At 37.0% G+C, this 17,601-nt stretch overlaps 1 protein-coding gene and 1 non-coding gene across 2 annotated transcripts in view; both read left to right on the top strand.

Moving 5' to 3' along the window:
- PCCB (propionyl-CoA carboxylase subunit beta) overlaps nt 1–17,601 on the top strand; it is a 92,328-nt gene that overhangs the window by 47,625 nt on the left and 27,102 nt on the right. The window contains exon 10 of the mRNA XM_060149792.1: nt 13,534–13,657. Within this exon, the coding sequence (XP_060005775.1) occupies nt 13,534–13,657 (124 nt within the window). The remainder of the gene's footprint in view (nt 1–13,533; nt 13,658–17,601) is intronic.
- TRNAE-UUC (transfer RNA glutamic acid (anticodon UUC)) lies at nt 11,348–11,420 on the top strand. Its single transcript has one exon. It is a non-coding gene; the product is annotated as a tRNA-Glu (tRNA).

Here is a 17,601-nt window from a genome sequence, read left to right as displayed (position 1 = left end):
GTGTCTTTTGGTTGGAGTATTTAATCCATTCACCTTTAAGGTAATTATCAATATGTACGTTCCTATTCCCATTTTCTTAATTGTTATGAGTTTATTTTTTCTTTTAAAATAAATTTATTTATTTTTGGCTGTGGTAGGTCTTCGTTGCTGTGTGCAGGCTTTCTCTAGTTGTGAGCGGGGGCTACTCTTTGTTGCAGTGCATGGGCTTCTCATTGTTGTGGCTTCTCTTGTTGTGGAGCAAGGGCTCTAGGCGCGTGGGCTTCAGTAGTTGTGGCACGTGGGCTCAGTAGTTGTGACTTGCGGGCTCTGGAGCGCAGACTCAGTAGTTGTGGGACACGGGCCTAGTTGCTCCGTGGCATGTGGTATCTTCACTGCGCCACCAGGGAAGACCTATGAGTTTGCTTTTGTAGGTCCATTTCTTCTCTTGTGTTTCCCACTGAAAGAAGTTCCTTCGGCATTTGTTGTAGATCAGGTTTGATGGTGCTGAATTCTCTTAGCTTTTGCTTGTCTGTAAAGCTTTTGATTTCTCCATCGAATCTGAATGAGATCCTTGCTGGGTAGAGTAATCTTGGTTGTAGGTTCTTCCCTTTCATCACTTTAAATATATCATGCCACTCCCTTCTGGCTTGTAGAGTTTCTACTGAGAAATCAGCTGTTAACGTTATGGGAGTCCCTTGTATGTTATTTGTCGTTTTCCCCTTGTTGCTTTCAATAATTTTTCTTTGTCTTCAGTTTTTGTCAATTTGATTACATGATTACATCGGCATGATTCTCCTTGGGTTTATCCTGCCTGGGACTCTCTGTGCTTCATTGACTTGGGTGGCTATTTCCTTTTCCATGTTAGGGAAGTTTTTGACTATAATCTCTTCAAATATTTTCTTGGGTACTTTCTCTCTGTCTTCTCCTTCTGGGACCCCTATAATGCGAATGTTGTTGCGTTTATTGTTTTCCCAGAGGTCTCTTAGGCTGTCTTCATATCTTTTCATTCTTTTTTCTTTATTCTGTTCTGTGGCAGTGAATTCCACCATTCTGCCTTCCAGGTGTCTTATCCGTTCTTCTTCCTTAATTATTCTTGTATTGATTCCTTCTAGTGTATTTTTCATTTCAGTTATTGTGTTGTTCATCTCTGTTTGTTTGTTCTTTAATTCTTCTAGGTGTCTGTTCTTTAATTCTTCTAGGTCTTGTTAAACATTTCTTGCATCTTCTCGATCTTTGCTGCCATTCTTTTTCCGAGGTCTTGAATCATCTTCACTATCGTTATTCTGAATTTGTTTTCTGGAAGGTTGCCTATCTCCACTTCATTTAGTTGTTTTTCTGGGGTTTTATCTTGTTCCTTCATCTGGTACATAGCCCTCTGCCTTTTAATTCTGTGTGTCTTTCTGTGAATGTGGTTTTTGTTCCACAGGCTGCAGGATTGTAGTTCTTCTTGCTTCTGCTGTCTGCCCTCTGCTCTCCGTAATCTTTTGTATGAACAAACCACAGTTTATCTACTGTTGGTGGGCATTTGGGTAGTTTCTAGTTTGGAATTATTACAGATAGTTCTGATATCATTCTGTTATGTGATTTTGGTAAATAAACAAACAAACTTCCACGTTTCTGTTGAATCTGTAGTGAGGAGTGGAAGTACTGCCTCATAGCCAGGCATACATGGAGCCTTAGTGGACCCTGCCCAAGGGTTCTTCAAAGACTGTGTCAGTTTGCACTCCCACCAGCAGCATTTGAGAGTTCTGGTGCCTTAACATTGTCACCAACACTTGACCAATACTATACTGCCTTAATTATTCAGTTGATAGTATGCTTTCACATCTGGTAGAGATAGTTCCTCTTGATTATTCTTTCCTTGGAGTTTTCTTGCCTAGTCTTGTTTATTTTTCCATATGAAATTTAGAAATCAGTTTGTCTTGTTTTAGGGTGAAAGCCGGGGGTGGAAGTAGGGCATCCTTTTGTTGTTTTTATTGGGATCCCATTAAATTTATGCACTAACTAGGGAAAATTGACATCCTTATGAATCTGAAACAATCTAAAAACACAGTTTGTATTTTTATTTTTTAAAGTGTACTTTTTTCTCCTTGGCTGTTTTAAAGATTTCCTTGTTTATTCCTAAGTATCTTTTTATTGTAGATGGGGTCTTTTCTATCTTCTGTTGTTTTTTAAGTATATATGAAAGCTTTTGATTCTGTTTATCAACTTTATATCCAATTACCTATTAAGTTCTCTTATTATTTGTTATAGTTTTTCACTGTTAATTCTTTTGGCTTTTTCAAGTATATTAGTATATTGCATTCATACAAATAGTTTTGTCTTTTCCTTTCCAGTTATGTTATATCATTTCTTTCTCTTGTTCAGTTGCATTGATGTACCTCCATATTTTATCAAATGCAGTGATAAGCAGTGGTTGTCATAGTGGGCATCTTTGTTTTGTTCCTAACTTTAGAGAGACTGTCATTAGTGTTTCCTAATTTTTTATCTTTTTCTCATGTTAAGAAAGCTACCACTGCTTCCTGTTTTTTTTTAACATCTTTACTGGAGTATAATTGCTTTACAATGTTGTGTTGGTTTCTGCTGTATAACAAAGTGAATCAGCTATATGTATACAGATATCCCCATATCTCCTCCCTCTTGCATCTCCCTTCCACCCTCCCTATCCCACACTGGTTTCTATTTTAATTTTTGTTGTTGCCTACTTGTTTTCTTTGTAAATCAGGGGTGGGTATTGAATATTGTTAAGTGCCCTTTCAGCATTTATAGAGGTAATCACATTGATTTTTCTTATTTCTATTTGTAAATATATCTTAATACTTGTTATATTTTATAAATGTTTTATTTTGAATGTTTACATCAATATCATGGAATGTTAGCTGATTTTGGGGGTATTTTATTTATTTTAAACTTTTTATTTTATATTGGAGTATAGCCGATTAACAATGTTTTGATAGTTTCAGGTACATAGCAAAGGGACTCAGCCATACATATGCATGTATCCATTCTCCCCCAAACTCCCCTCCCATCCAGGCTGCCACATAACATTGAGCAGAGTTCCCTGTGCTATACAGTAGGGCCTTGTTTATCCATTTTAAGTATAGCAGTATTTACATGTCTATCCTAAACTCTCTGACTATCCCTTCTTTAGGGAGGTGGTGTATTTTAAAATCAGGTTTTGGTGTCAGTGCTCTTGCATCATTTATTAGTTTGCTAGGGCTGCCATAACAAAATACCACAGACTGAATTACTTAAACAAAAATTAATTTTCTCACGGTTCTGGAGGCTAGAAGTCCAGGATTGAGGTGCCAGCAGAGTTGGTTTCTGTTGAGCCCTCTCTTCTGGTTTGCAGATGGCTGCCTGCTCACTGTGTCCCGATGTGGCCTTTCTTCTCTGTGCACAAGAAAGAGAGATCTCTGATGTCTTTTCCAGTCCTTTCAAATTAGGGCCCCAACCTTTATGACCTCATTTACTTTATCTCCTTAAAGGCTCTGTCTCCAAACATAATCACATTGGGGGTTAGGCTTCAATGTATGAATTTTGGCGGTGGGGATACATAGTTCAGTTCATGAAGTGCCATAATGAGAATTTTCAAGTTTTCTATGCTTTGGAACGGTTGTAATAGCATTGGGATTATCTGCTCTTTAAAGATCTGGTGGGATTTTCCTGGTGGCGCTGTGGTTAAGGGTCTGCCTGCCAGTGCAGGCGACATGGGTTCGATCCCTGGTCCAGGAAGATCCCACGTGCCATGGAGCAGCTAAGCCCATGTGCCACAACTACTGAGCTGGTTTTGGTAGACTATATATATATTTTTTCTATGAATTACCTATTCCAGATTTTTAATTTTACCTGCATAGGATTATGCAGGGTATATAGTCTTAGAAGATTAGCAAAATCTGTTTCAGTGGTTTTCTCTGACATTTCTTGTTTTATATTTTCTTGATAGTTACCTAGTAGTTGAAATATTTTATTGATGTGTTTCAGAGAATCAACTTTTTGTTTAATGTTTGTTTCTTTTTAAAGCTATGTATTTTCTGCTTTTTTATTGATTAATTCCTTTTGTGCTTTCTTTCAGTTAATCATCTTTTTTTCCTTCTCGAACTTTTGAGCTAGAAGTTTAATAAATATATTGTTTCATTTTTAATACTGTATTTAAGTCCATTGTAGGAAACATAGTCAAATAGCCACATCTAACTGTAGGGGAGGTTAGGAAATATGATAGCCATTTGCCCATCGTTTCTTCTAAAGTGGTAGAAACAGAAGCTGGATTTTTGGTGGATACTTAGGAGTCTCTGCTACACTCTCTAAATCCTTTTTAAATAAAAACAAATAATATGTACAAACGAAAAAACTTAAGTATAGAAACATGTAAAATGAAATGCAAATATTTTCTCTCTCCTTCTTATCAGTCTTTCCCAGAGGTAAGCACTATTAAGTTTCTTGTGTATCTTTCCAGAAAAAAATTTATATGTCAAATATATATCAATATATTTACTTTTAACTGAAAAAAGATTGTATTATAGACACTTCCACACCTTACTCTTTTTTCACTTTCTTTCCCTGTCATGGCATACAGGTCTACCTTATTCATTATAATGACTGTATAGTACTCCATTGTATGGATGGAACATTATTAAACATTACCGTACTGATGGACATTTAGATCTTTTACAATTTTTGTTGTTATAGCAGTGCTGCAGTAAACATCTGTGTGTATTAGTATGTTTTTGTGACTATATCCATTGGATCAGAACTTAGTAATGGAATTTTGTCAGTGGCATGAATTCTTAAAATTGTTTAAAAAAAAAAAAGAGGGGGAAGGTGGTATTTCTGGGTCAAAGTCTCCTGAATACAAAACTCTACACATACTTGAAAAACTATATGTAGGCCAATAAGAAGAAAAAATAAAACTACCATTTCCATTCCTTTATCATAATTGTAAGACAGGAAACTACAAACTTCATATAACAATAAGTAGAACAATAAATACTACTTTTTAAAAAAAATTATTTATTTTTGGCTGTGCTGGGTCTTAGTTGTGGCACACGGGATCTTTAGTCATGGCATGTGGACTCTTAGTTGCAGCATGCAGACTTCTTAGTTGTGGCATGCATGAGGGATCTAGTTCCCTGATCAGGGATCGAGCCCAGGCCCCCTGCATTGGAAGCTCAGAGTCTTAACCACTGGACCACCATGGAAGTCCCTAAGCACCACTTTCTAGTAGGACTGTTTCTTGAATTTTGGCAACAAGTCTCTGTGGAGAGCTGGAAGAAGTGTTGAGACACTGCTCAGAAGAAAGAGAAGGGAATTTAGAAGAAACCACTCAGGGAGAGAAAGTTCACTATAAGAGTGAAAATACTGGAAAAGAGTCCTGTTAGGTCAGAAGAGTTACTTAAGAGGAGGGACTTAAACATACACAAGAATCAAGAAAGCATGGAAGGGCATTCCTTCTAGGGAAGAAAAGATTAAAAAAGAAGAGAGAAGCACCTTTGGAAATTGTGAAGTGAAGGAAAAATGAAGAAAGAGGTAAATTTATGTGTCTACAAGATAAAAAAAAAACCACTGAAGGTCATACTACCCCTTTCCCTACCACCCTCTTCTAATATCAAGACACCCATTAACTAAGTGGCACTTTGTTATACTGACAGAAGAGGGCGCTCTTGAACTGGGAATCTTGTTCACCATCCCAGACTGTCAACCCTGTCCACAAAATGCAGATACAAGTAGTTTATCTATACAGAGCTACTAAGATAAGAAAACCAAAAATGAGAACAAAAAACTTCAATTGACAAAACTCCCTTCATTGTAAAAGTTAGTCATTCAGCAGATGATCACACTGCAGTAGAGTTCAGTAGCCTCAAATCATCACCTGAGTTATGAAAATCAAATTCAGAAACTAATGACAGAATGGACATAAAATAGGAAGAAGTAAAGTTAGAGGTGACTGAATTAAAATGGTGGGGGACAAAATCATATATGAGAAGTGAAGACAGAATTATAAAGTGCTCTAGGGAGATTGTATTTGAATGAAATTTAATAAGGAATGTTGAAGAAAAGTGGGAAAACAACCAAAAGCATAAAGAAAAAGGTAAAAAAATCAGAAAAAAGTGACTAAAATGGAAGATAGGCAAAGAAGACTGAACATACATATAACTGGAGTGTCTGACGAAGGACAAACAGGAAGAGAATTAATGTTTAAAACTGTAATCCAAGAAGACATCCCAGAAAAAGACCCAGAGCTACATAATGAAAGAGCTCATTGAGTGTATGGGAAAATTAACCAAGAATGATCAAACTCGAGTAAATATCCACATATAACTACTAGATTTTTTTTTTTTTTTTGGCTGCACTGGGTCTTAGTTGTGGCATGTGGGATCTTTGTTGTGGCATGTGAGACCTTTAGTTGCGGCATGCAGACTTCTTAGTTGTGGCATATGGACTCCTAGTTGTGGCTTGTGGGCTTCTTAGTTGTGGCATGTGGACTCTTAGTTGCAGCGTGCATGCAGGATCTTGTTCTCCAACCAGGGATCGAACCCAGGCCCCCTGCATTGGTAGCGTGGAGTCTTACCCACTGGACCACCAGGGAAGTCCCACTACTAGATTTTGAAAAGAAAAATCCTCAAGACTTTGGGGCAAAAAGATTAAGTAACTTACAAAGATGGGAGAATTAGAGTAGCATCAGACTTTTCAAAAGCAACAACAAAGCAAGGCAACAATAGAGAAGCACTTCCTGGAGACTCCAGGAAAGACTAAAGATTTTATATCTGGCCAAGCTGATGTTCATGTATTAAGACTAAAGAAAACCAGCTAAAACTGAGGGAATTCTGTGTTCCCAGGCTCTTCTTGAGGAAGCTTCTAGAGGATGTTTCATCCAACCAAGAGATTACTGGACAAATTTTAGGAAAAGGATTGATGGTGCTTATTTAATTATAAGACTAGAATAAGGTTGGGAATGAGGGTAGAGAACAATGTATAAATGCTATGTTTCAGTTGCAGAAAAAAATGCCACTGAAAGATGGAAGAGAAGGAAGAGTGAAAGAGTATAGCAGAATAAGTATACTGATTGTTGTGACTCAACAGATATTAATAGTAGACAACCCAGTTAATAAGACATTAGATGAGGAAACAGACTAAGGGCATTAAAAAGGTATAATTACAAAGGTAACCACTAGACCAAAAATATAAATCTTTATAAACAGCAACATAAAACATATTACTTAAACAGTAAATATAACACAGAATAATTACAAGAATAAAAAACATCTGAAATACCAATAACTTATTTATTAAGCCAAACTTATTTATTAAACTTGTTTATCTCATTTATTAAAAGAAAAGGATGTTCAATTTCCCTCATAAAGCAAGACCAATTATATGTGGTGTACAAGAGACAAAGTGATTCTGAAAAGTTAAACGTAAGGGATGGGGAAAGGTATGTCAGGAGAACAGAAACAATGCCGTGTGTGTGAGCCTAATATTGGGTGATGTGAAATTCAAGTATTTACTGTGACAAGGAAAGACATTTTCAAATGCTAAAAGCCATAATTCACAGTGATGATGTAAAAGATCTATGCCCTAAATGATAAAACTACCATCTTTAAAAAGGAGAAACTATAGGATGTCCAAGGAGACATAGGTAGAAACAAATAATAATAGATTTAAATGTACCATAATTAGTACAAAGTAGGTCAAATGGACAAAAATAAGTAAGATATAGAAGACCTCAATAACATCACAGATAGATATTAAAGATCTATTTCAGACTTTACAGCCTGGTAATAGGCAATGAATCTTATTCTCAAGTGCACATGGAACATTCACAAAAGTTGATCACATATTTGGTCAGAAAGAAAGCATCCTAGCAGTCCATAAAGCAAAAATATTACAAAACACAATGATTAAGACTAGAAATTTATAGCTACAACAATAAAAGCACTGTCTCATTTAAAATAAATCTGTTAATTCTTGAATAAAAGGAGAAAATATAAGCCAAATGACAGAATTCTAAGAGAATAAAGATAATGAAAACACTACATATCAAAATCTGTGGAATACTGTCTATGAGAGGAGGAAAATTTATAGCCTTAATTGCTTAGTGAAAAATGAAAGAAGGAAAAGAAACTAAATTCTCCATTCAAAAAGCTGGGGAAAAAATATTCTAAAGAATAACAAGACAGGATTTAATAAGGATAAAAGCAGAAATTTTATGACTTGGGAAATAGAAAAATAGCTGTAACTAATGGAATAGAGTAACTACTAGCTAACTTAAAAAAAAAGGCACAAGTAAAAAGTGGAAAGGAGAAATGATAGAGATAGAAGAAATTTAAAAATTATAAGAGGTTAGATGAACTGGACATTTTATTTGGAAAATACATTTTACCCAAAATTGACCCCATTAGAGGTAGAAAGCCTAAGTGGACCAAATTACATAGTAGTTATTTCACAAAAATAGCACTAGACCCAGATAGTTTCATGTGGGAATTCTATGAAACCTTCCAAGACCAAAGAATCACAGTGCTACATAAATTATTTCAGATCATAGACAGTAAACACACACACACACACACACCCTGTACAAATCCTTTTTATGAAACAAGTATGACATTGATATACCTGAACCTGATATAGAACTGAAAAAGATTTCAGATTGGCATCATTTACCAATATTGATGCAACAATACCAAATAAATGTTAGCTAACAGACTCCAACACCATATTAAAATTATATACCATAAGCAAGTGGGATTTATTGTAGGAATGCAAGGTTCGTTCTAGAAAATCTATAATGTACTGCATTAATAGATAGACCGGAGAAAGATTATATGGTTGTTTTCATACAATGCTGAGAAAAGGCTTTAAGAAAGTTCAACACCCATTTCTAATAGGAACACTCAAGAAAGTAGGAATTGATGAATACTTAACATGATAGTTTAATATACACTTTTTCAAAACCAAACATCTTAATATGGAAATACTTACACTAAGATCTGGGACAAGGCAAGGATGCTCTCTATCTCCACTATTATTTAACATTGTACTGGAGGTATTAGCCAATGCAATTAGATAAAGAAGAAGATCAATTAGAGGCAAAAAGCTTTGCAAAAGTTGACCTATGCTTGTGTATGACATAATATGCTAAAAATCCTAGGGAATGCGTGATAAAACTGAAACAATAAATAGGGAACAGGATATAAAATTAACCTAGGAATAGTCTTCATATACACAAACAGTAACCAATTATATTGTGGTAATGTAAAAACTCATTTTGCATAGCAATAAAGATAAAATATTTAGTAATAAACTTATGGGGCAAATTTTAAAACTTCTGAAAAACATGAAAACAGACTTGAACAGATGCAGAGACATCCCTTGTTCCTGGATATTGAGTTAATATAAGAACATCAAAAGAAAAGCTATGGCCATATCCTTTATTAAAGCATGCTGTAGTTAAAACAGTGTAGTCCTGGCACATAAATAGATCAGTGGAATAGAATAGAAAAGCTAGAAGTTGATTCAAGTACATATAGAATTCTGGTACATATGATAAAGGTATTATGTCAAATGCCATGGGCAAAGATTAGCTCTTCAATAAATGGTGCTAAGGAATTGCCTGGCAGTCCAGTGGTTAGGACTCTGCTCTCTCACTGCTGAGGGCCCGGGTTCAATCCCTGGTTAGGGAATTAAGATCCCACAAGCTGTGCAGCGTGGCTCCCCGCCCTGCAAAATAAATAAATAAATAAATGGTGCTAGACACCTGGATAGCTGGTTAGGAAAATATAAAATTTTATTTGTAGCTTATACCATATGCAAAAATAAACTAATAATAGATCAGAGAACTAAATATAATAAGTGAAATATTTAAAGAAAGCATAGATGAATTTCTCTAACTTTAGGATAAGGTAAAGGATTTTGAACTATGATTTAAAATTCAGTTTCAGTTAAAAAATTGATAAATATGACTATATAAACATTTAAAAATTCCACTCTGCATAGCAAAAAAATACATGAAGTTAAAAGACACCCAGGGGGACTTCCCTGGTGGCACTGTGGTTAAGAATCCACCTGCCATCGCAAGGGACATAGGTTTGAGCCCTGGTCCAGGAAGATCCCACATGCCACGGAGCAGCTAGGCCCGTGCATCACGACTACTGAGCCTGCACTCTAGAGCCTGTGAGCCTCAACTACTGAGTCTGCGTGCCACAACTGCTGAAGCCCGCGTGCCACAATTATTGAAGCCTGAGCACCTAGAGCCCGTGCTCTGCAACAAAGAGAAGCCACCACAGTGAGAAGCCCACACACCGCAACAAAGAGTAGCCCCTGCTCGCCGCAACTAGAGAAAGCCCGCGCACAGCAGCGAAGACCCAGCGCAGCCATAAATGAATGAATGAATGAATGAATGAATGACAACCAGGAATTCCCTGGTGGTCCAGTGGTTAGGACTCCATACTTCTACTGCAGGGGGCACAGGTTCAATCCCTGGTTGGGGAACTAAGATCCTGCATGCCTCGTGATGTGGCCTCCCCCCAAAACAACAACAACAACAACAACAACAAAGACAACCAGCAAACTGGGAGAAAATATTTGCAACATATATCACAAGTAAAGGACCAATATCCCTAATATGTAAAGAACTTTTTTAAAAATTGAAGGAATAAAGACTAAAACTGATAGAAAAGCAGGCAAAAATCATGAATAGATAGCTCACAAAAGAAGATACAAAATGGACCTTAAACATATTTGAAAGATGTTCAGCTTTACTCATAATGCTAGAAATGCAACTTAAAATTATACTGAGTTATTTCTCTTTTGTCAGATTGGCCAGTGATTCAAAACTTGAAAATACTTTCCATGGCAAGTCTGTGGGGAAGCAGACACTGTCATGTGTTGATGGTAAGAGCTATCTGAGAGTTTGCCCCAGCAGTCCCACTTCTAGGAATTTACCCTGAAGATACACTTCCCACTTTACACAATTATAGATGCACAAGGTTCCTACTGTTACAGTGTTATTTATAATTGCAAAGTATTCTAAACAACCTGAATGTAAGTGTCAAAATAATGTACACAACACATAGGAGATTGGTTGAATAAACTTTGGTACGTCCACACAATGGAGTACTATGCAGGAGTGAAAAAGAGTGAGGAAAAGCTCTATGAACTGATATGGAGTGATTTCCAGGATATATTGTTAAGTGAAGAAACTCAGAGTGCAAGAGAGAAACTCAGAGTGTGAGAGAGTATCTATAGTTTGTTACTTTCCATCTAAGGTGGAAGGGGAATTAAAAATCTATAAATGTATCTACTCATTTTTGCAGTGCACACACAAAGGATAAATCAGAAAGTGATGACATTAATAACAGGGTGAGGGAGTTCCCTGGTGGTCCAGTGGTTAGGACTCAGCACTTTCACTGCTGTGGGCCCGGGTTCGATCCCTGGTCAGGGAACTAAGATCCCAAAAGCTGTGCAGCACTGCAAAAAAAACCCCAAAACAAAAACATCGTGAATGGAAGGGATGGGGAGTGACACTATTAACCTATATTAATGTTTACATACTAAAAATAAAATCAAGACAGGGTGGGGGTAAACCTTTGAAATAAAAACAAATGAAACTGTGTTTCAAATGAATAACTTTTGAACGCAGTATTTTGACTATATACCTTTAGCCTAATGACAGAAATAGTCATAAAGAAATACTGAATATTAGGTTTTTGTTTTTTTGCTGTCATATGGGTTAGCAATTCTGAAACCATTTCATTTACATTTGAGGATTGAATAATAACTACGTTTTGAGGATAATGGGAGTTAGATGTCCACTATAGGAGAAAGGAGTTATAGTATGGAAAGGGGGATGCTAGAATGAACCCTGTAGTTGAATTGGAAGTTGGAATTGGAGTTATCAGTATGAACTCCTGGTTTTCATATTACTTACAGAAATGTGTGTGTGTGTGTGTGTGTATGTGTGTGTGTGTGTATGTGTATGTGTATGTAGATCTCCTAGCTCTGTGCTCTGGACTAGCTTCTTAGAAGCAGCCATTTATTCTACCCCCCACCCTTGGGGACCTGGGTCCCTTGGAGAAATGGCTGATTCTAGGGCTTGGGGCAGGAAAAAAATACAAGATGAACCTGAAAGTAAGGTAATTCCAGAATGTAAGGTAATGCTCAAAGAATGATGGAGAAGCATCAAAAGGACATAGGATCCACCTTGAATGAGCTCTCACTGTCAAATGTGGGACACTTTGAACATAAAATAAATGTTGGTGGTAAAGATTACAATCCACATAATAAAACAAAAATCTATACCTTCATACTGTGGATTTCCCATAAGTAAATGGGAAAGGCAAAGACATTTTTGACAATAGAATACCAAGTAATAAATGGAGAAGGAAAAATGGAGTTAGAAAAATTGTTTGGCAGTTATCATGGCAGAAATTGGGTTAATAATCAAGGATCATCTATGAATGCTAACTAAGCCTACTAGGTAAAAGCTTGATGAAGCATAGGATTTTTACATAATTTCAGAATATTTCCCTATAAAATACTTATTAATTACAAGTGGAAAAATAGTAACTTTACAGGGGAGAAACCTGACATATATCACCACCATTAATGGACAAATTGACATCATGTGCCTTTTGATGTGATGCACTTGAGAGGGTCACTTCTGTGATATTCTGCCAAAAATGCTTTACCGGAAATTAAACATGAACAAACATGAAACCCAAATAACCAAGTAACTGACCTGTAGTCTTCAAAGATGTTATGAACATAAAAGACAAAGATTGAGGGGAAAGAATCAAGGCAGGCCAAAGAGACCACATGACCACTCAGAGTACCAAGTGATCTTGGGTCAGGTTCTAGAACCAGATTTTTGTTGCTATAAGGGATGTTATTGGAATAACTGGTGAAATTTGAATAAGGTTTTATAATAGATAATAATATATTAATGTTAATTTCCTGATTTTGATAATATCACTGAAGTTATAGAAGAGAATGTCCTGTTCTTAGGAGGTAGACACTTAGGTACTTAGAGGTAAAGAGGCGTCGTGTCTGTAACTTATTCTCAAAACAGTTCAGGAAAAAGAGTTGTGTGTATGGACATATATATAGTTAGAGAATATATATACAGACACATACTTAAGAGACAGACAGAAAAGAAGGGTAGGCAGGTTGGGAGAGGGAACTATGAAGCTTACATGGTAAAACGTTAATAAATGGGGAATCTGGGTGAAGGATATTTAAATTTTTTTGTATTCTGGAAATTTTTATGAAAGTTTGAAATGATTTCAAAGTAAGGTAAGAAAAAGTGTATTAAATATGCCAAGTTCAAATAGAACCTTTAAAAAAGACTGTACTGGTTTATCCTCTTCCATTTGTGTATGAGAGTGTTTTCCCTTCCAGCAGGGAGGAGGTACTGCCTCTGCCTGTTGTCCGGCTTCCTGGGAGAACCTGTGGTAGGGAGTAGCTATCCAGCCTGTAATTCTGTAAATGTCTGTCATTCTATAATGGAGTTGGATCTTGTTTATCATTTTGAGCTCAAGAGTAAATTTATCCCTGCAGGTTGTTGATGAGCGAGAATTTTTTGAGATCATGCCCAGTTATGCCAAGAACATCATCGTTGGTTTTGCAAGAATGAATGGGAGGACTGTTGGAATAGTTGGCAACCAACCTAAAGTGGCTTCAGGTAGGAGGGAGACACTCTCATAGACCTTGGGGGGTGGTTGGGAGCCAGGGCTGCCTGGGCCCAAGGTGCCCATCTTCTGCCTTTTCCTCAGACACAGCCTTCAGTGGCTAGAGAAAGAAACTCAAATATCAATAGCTGAAGTTGCGAAAGCTCCTTTGTCTCTTAATTTCTCAAAATTAACATAAGCATCTGAAAATGCTTCTTTCATGCTTCTCTAATTTTTTAAGGGTTTATAGATAACTTTCCTCCTCAACTTTTTTTTTTTTTTTCTGGATCTCTTTTTTTTTTATTTTTTTAATTTTTTTAACATCTTTATTGGAGTATAATTGCTTTACAATGGTATGTTAGCTTCAGCTTCACAACAAAATGAATCAGTTATATACATACATATATTCCCATATCTCTTCCCGCTTGCGTCTCCCTCCCTCCCACCCTCCCTATCCCACCCCTCCAGGCGGTCACAAAGCACCGAGCTGATCTCCCTGTGCTATGCGGCTGCTTCCCACTAGCTATCTACCTTACGTTTGGTAGTGTATATATGTCCATGCCTCTTTATCGCTTTGTCACCGTTTAGCCTTCCCCCTCCCCATAACCTCAAGTCCATTCTCTAGTAAGTCTGTGTCTTTATTCCTGTTTCACCCCTAGGTTTTTCATGACATTTTTTTTTTAAATTCCATATATATGTGTTAGCATACGGTATTTGTCTCTCTCTTTCTGACTTACTTCACTCTGTATGACAGACTCTAGGTCTATCCACCTCATTACAAATAGCTCAATTTCGTCTCTTTTTATGGCTGAGTAATATTCCATTGTATATATGTGCCACATCTTCTTTATCCATTCATCCGATGATGGACACTTAGGTTGTTTCCATCTCCGGGCTATTGTAAATAGAGCTGCAATGAACATTTTGGTACATGACTCTTTTTGAATTATGGTTTTCTCAGGGTATATGCCCAGTAGTGGGATTGCTGGGTCATATGGTAGTTCTATTTGTAGCTTTTTAAGGAACCTCCATACTGTTCTCCACAGTGGCTGTATCAATTTACATTCCCACCAACAGTGTAAGAGGGTTCCCTTTTCTCCACACCCTCTCCAGCATTTATTGTTTCTAGATTTTTTGATGATGGCCATTCTGACTGGTGTGAGATGATATCTCATTGTAGTTTTGATTTGCATTTCTCTCATGATTAGTGATGTTGAGCATTCTTTCATGTGTTTGTTGGCACTCTGTATATCTTCTTTGGAGAAATGTCTATTTAGGTCTTCTGCCCATTTTTGGATTGGGTTGTTTGTTTTTTTGTTATTAAGCTGCATGAGCTGCTTATAAATTTTGGAGATCAATCCTTTGTCAGTTGCTTCATTTGCAAATATTTTCTCCCATTCTGAGGGTTGTCTATTGGTCTTCTTTATGGTTTCCTTTGCTGCGCAAAAGCTTTTAAGTTTCATTAGGTCCCATTTGTTTACTCTTGTTTTTATTTCCATTTCTCTAGGAGGTGGGTCAAAAAGGACCTTGCTGTGATTTATGTCATAGAGTGTTCTGCCTATGTTTTCCTCTAAGAGTTTGATAGTTTCTGGCCTTACATTTAGGTCTTTAATCCATTTTGAGCTTATTTTTGTGTATGGTGTTAGGGAGTGATCTAATTTCATACCCTTACATGTAGCTGTCCAGTTTTCCCAGCACCACTTATTGAATAGGCTGTCCTTTCTCCACTGTACATTTCTGCCTCCTTTGTCAAAGATAAGGTGACCATATGTGCGTGGGTTTATCTCTGGGCTTTCTATCCTGTTCCATTGATCTATCTTTCTGTTTTTGTGCCAGTACCATACCGTCTTGATAACTGTAGCTTTGTAGTATAGTCTGAAGTCTGGGAGCCTGATTCCTCCAGTTCCTTCTTTCATTCTCAAGATTGCTTTGGCTATTCGGGGTCTTTTGTGTTTCCATACAAATTGTGAAATTTTTTGTTCTAGTTCTGTGAAAAATGCCAGTGGTAGTTTGATAGGGATTGCATTGAATCTATAGATTGCTTTGGGTAGTAGAGTCATTTTCACAATGTTGATTCTTCCAATCCAAGAACATGGTATATCTCTCCATCTATTTGTATCATCTTTAATTTCTTTCATCAGTGTCTTATAATTTTCTGCATACAGCTCTTTTGTCACCTTAGGTAGGTTTATTCCTAGATATTTTATTCTTTTTGTTGCAATGGTAAATGGGAGTCCTCCTCAACTTTTAAGGTCTTTACTTTTTCAGAGGCCTGCTTTCTGTTCCCCTAGTTACATTATGTCTCACCCACTAAACTTTGAGCCCCATGAGGCCAGGGGTGTTAGTGTCTTATTCACAGTTTTCTCTCTAGTGCCTTTGATGGTGCCAGGAGAACAGTTGGTCTGTGACAAGTTATATACGCTTTTAAAAATAAATAATTAATTAATTTGGCTGCATTGGATCTTCGTTGCTGCACACAGGCTTTCTCTAGTTGCAGCGAGCAGGGGCTACTCTTTGTTATGGTGCGTGGGCTTCTCATTTTGGTGGCTTCTCTTGTTGTGGAGCATGGGCTCTAGGCGTGTGGGCTTCAGTAGTTGTGGCATGCGGGCTCAGTAGTTGTGGCGCAAGTGCTTAGTTGCTCCGTGGCATGTGGGATTTTCCCGGACCAGGGCTCGAACCCGTGTCACCTGCATTGGCAGGCAGATTCTTAACCACTGCACCACCAGGGAAGTCCCTGATCCATGACAAGTTAACAGCATCTTGCTGTGTCTGTACCCCACAGCCTTCTGGTGAGATGGTCAGACTTGAGTAACAGCCAGGGTGTGGGGACTCTTCCATGGTTGTGCTCTGGGTGGGGTTGGGGTCTCTGGATAGTGCTTCCCTCCTTACTATTTTCCTTCTTAGGTTTCCTTTGAATCCCTATGTGGGACGCATACACCCTCCCTTTTTGACCTAGCCTCATCTTTTATTTCTGCTGTGACAGTTTCTCCTTGTCTTTAGAAAAAGGTTTGTAAAAGTGTTTTTTATTGTGGTAAAATATGTATAACATAAAATTTGCCATTTTGACCTTTTTTTTTTTGTTACTAAACTATGGTTGATTTGCAATATAGTGTTAGTTTCAGGTGTATAGCAAAGTGATTCAGCCATATGTGTGTGTGTGTATATATATATATATATATATATATATGTACATATATAACCTTCAGATTCTTTTCCATTATAGATTATTACAAGATATTGAATATAGTTCCCTGTGCTGTACAATAAATCCTTATTGTTTATTTTGTATATAGTGGTGTGTATCTGTTATTCCCATACTCCTAATTTATCCCTCACCCCCTCGCCTTTCCTCTTTGGTAACCATAAGTTTGTTTTTTATGTCTGTGAATCTGTTTTTATTTCGTAAATAAGTTCATTTGTATTATTTTTTAGATTCCACATATAAGTGATAACATATAATATTAGTCTTTGTCTGACTTACTTCACTCAGTATGATAATCTCTAGGTCCATCCACATTACTTCAGATGGCAATATTTCATTCTTTTTTATGGGTGAGTAATATTCCATTGTGTGTGTGTGTGTGTGTGTGTGTGTGTGTGTGTGTGTATACACCATATCTTCTTTATCCATCCGTTGATGGACACTAAGGTTGCTTCCATTTCTTGGCTATTGTAAATGGTGCTGTTATGAACATTGGTGTGCATGTATCTTTTCGAATTAGAGTTTTTGTCTTTTCTGTATATGTACCCAGGAGTGGGGTTGCTGGATCATATGGTAGCTGTATTTTTAGTTTTCTTAGGAGCCTCCATAGTGTTTTCCACAGTGGCTGCACCAACTTACATTCCCACCAACAGTGCAAGAGGGTTCCCTTTTCTCCACACCCTCTTCAGCATTTATTATTTGTAGACTTTTTGATGATGGCCATTCTGACTGGTGTGAAATGTTGCCTCATTGTAG

This window comes from Lagenorhynchus albirostris, chromosome 5, assembly GCF_949774975.1.
Source record: "Lagenorhynchus albirostris chromosome 5, mLagAlb1.1, whole genome shotgun sequence".
In the NCBI taxonomy this organism is placed as follows: Eukaryota; Metazoa; Chordata; class Mammalia; order Artiodactyla; family Delphinidae; genus Lagenorhynchus; species Lagenorhynchus albirostris.
The sequence above is the reverse complement of the archived record's forward strand: the minus strand, read 5'-3'. Positions and strand labels throughout refer to the sequence as shown.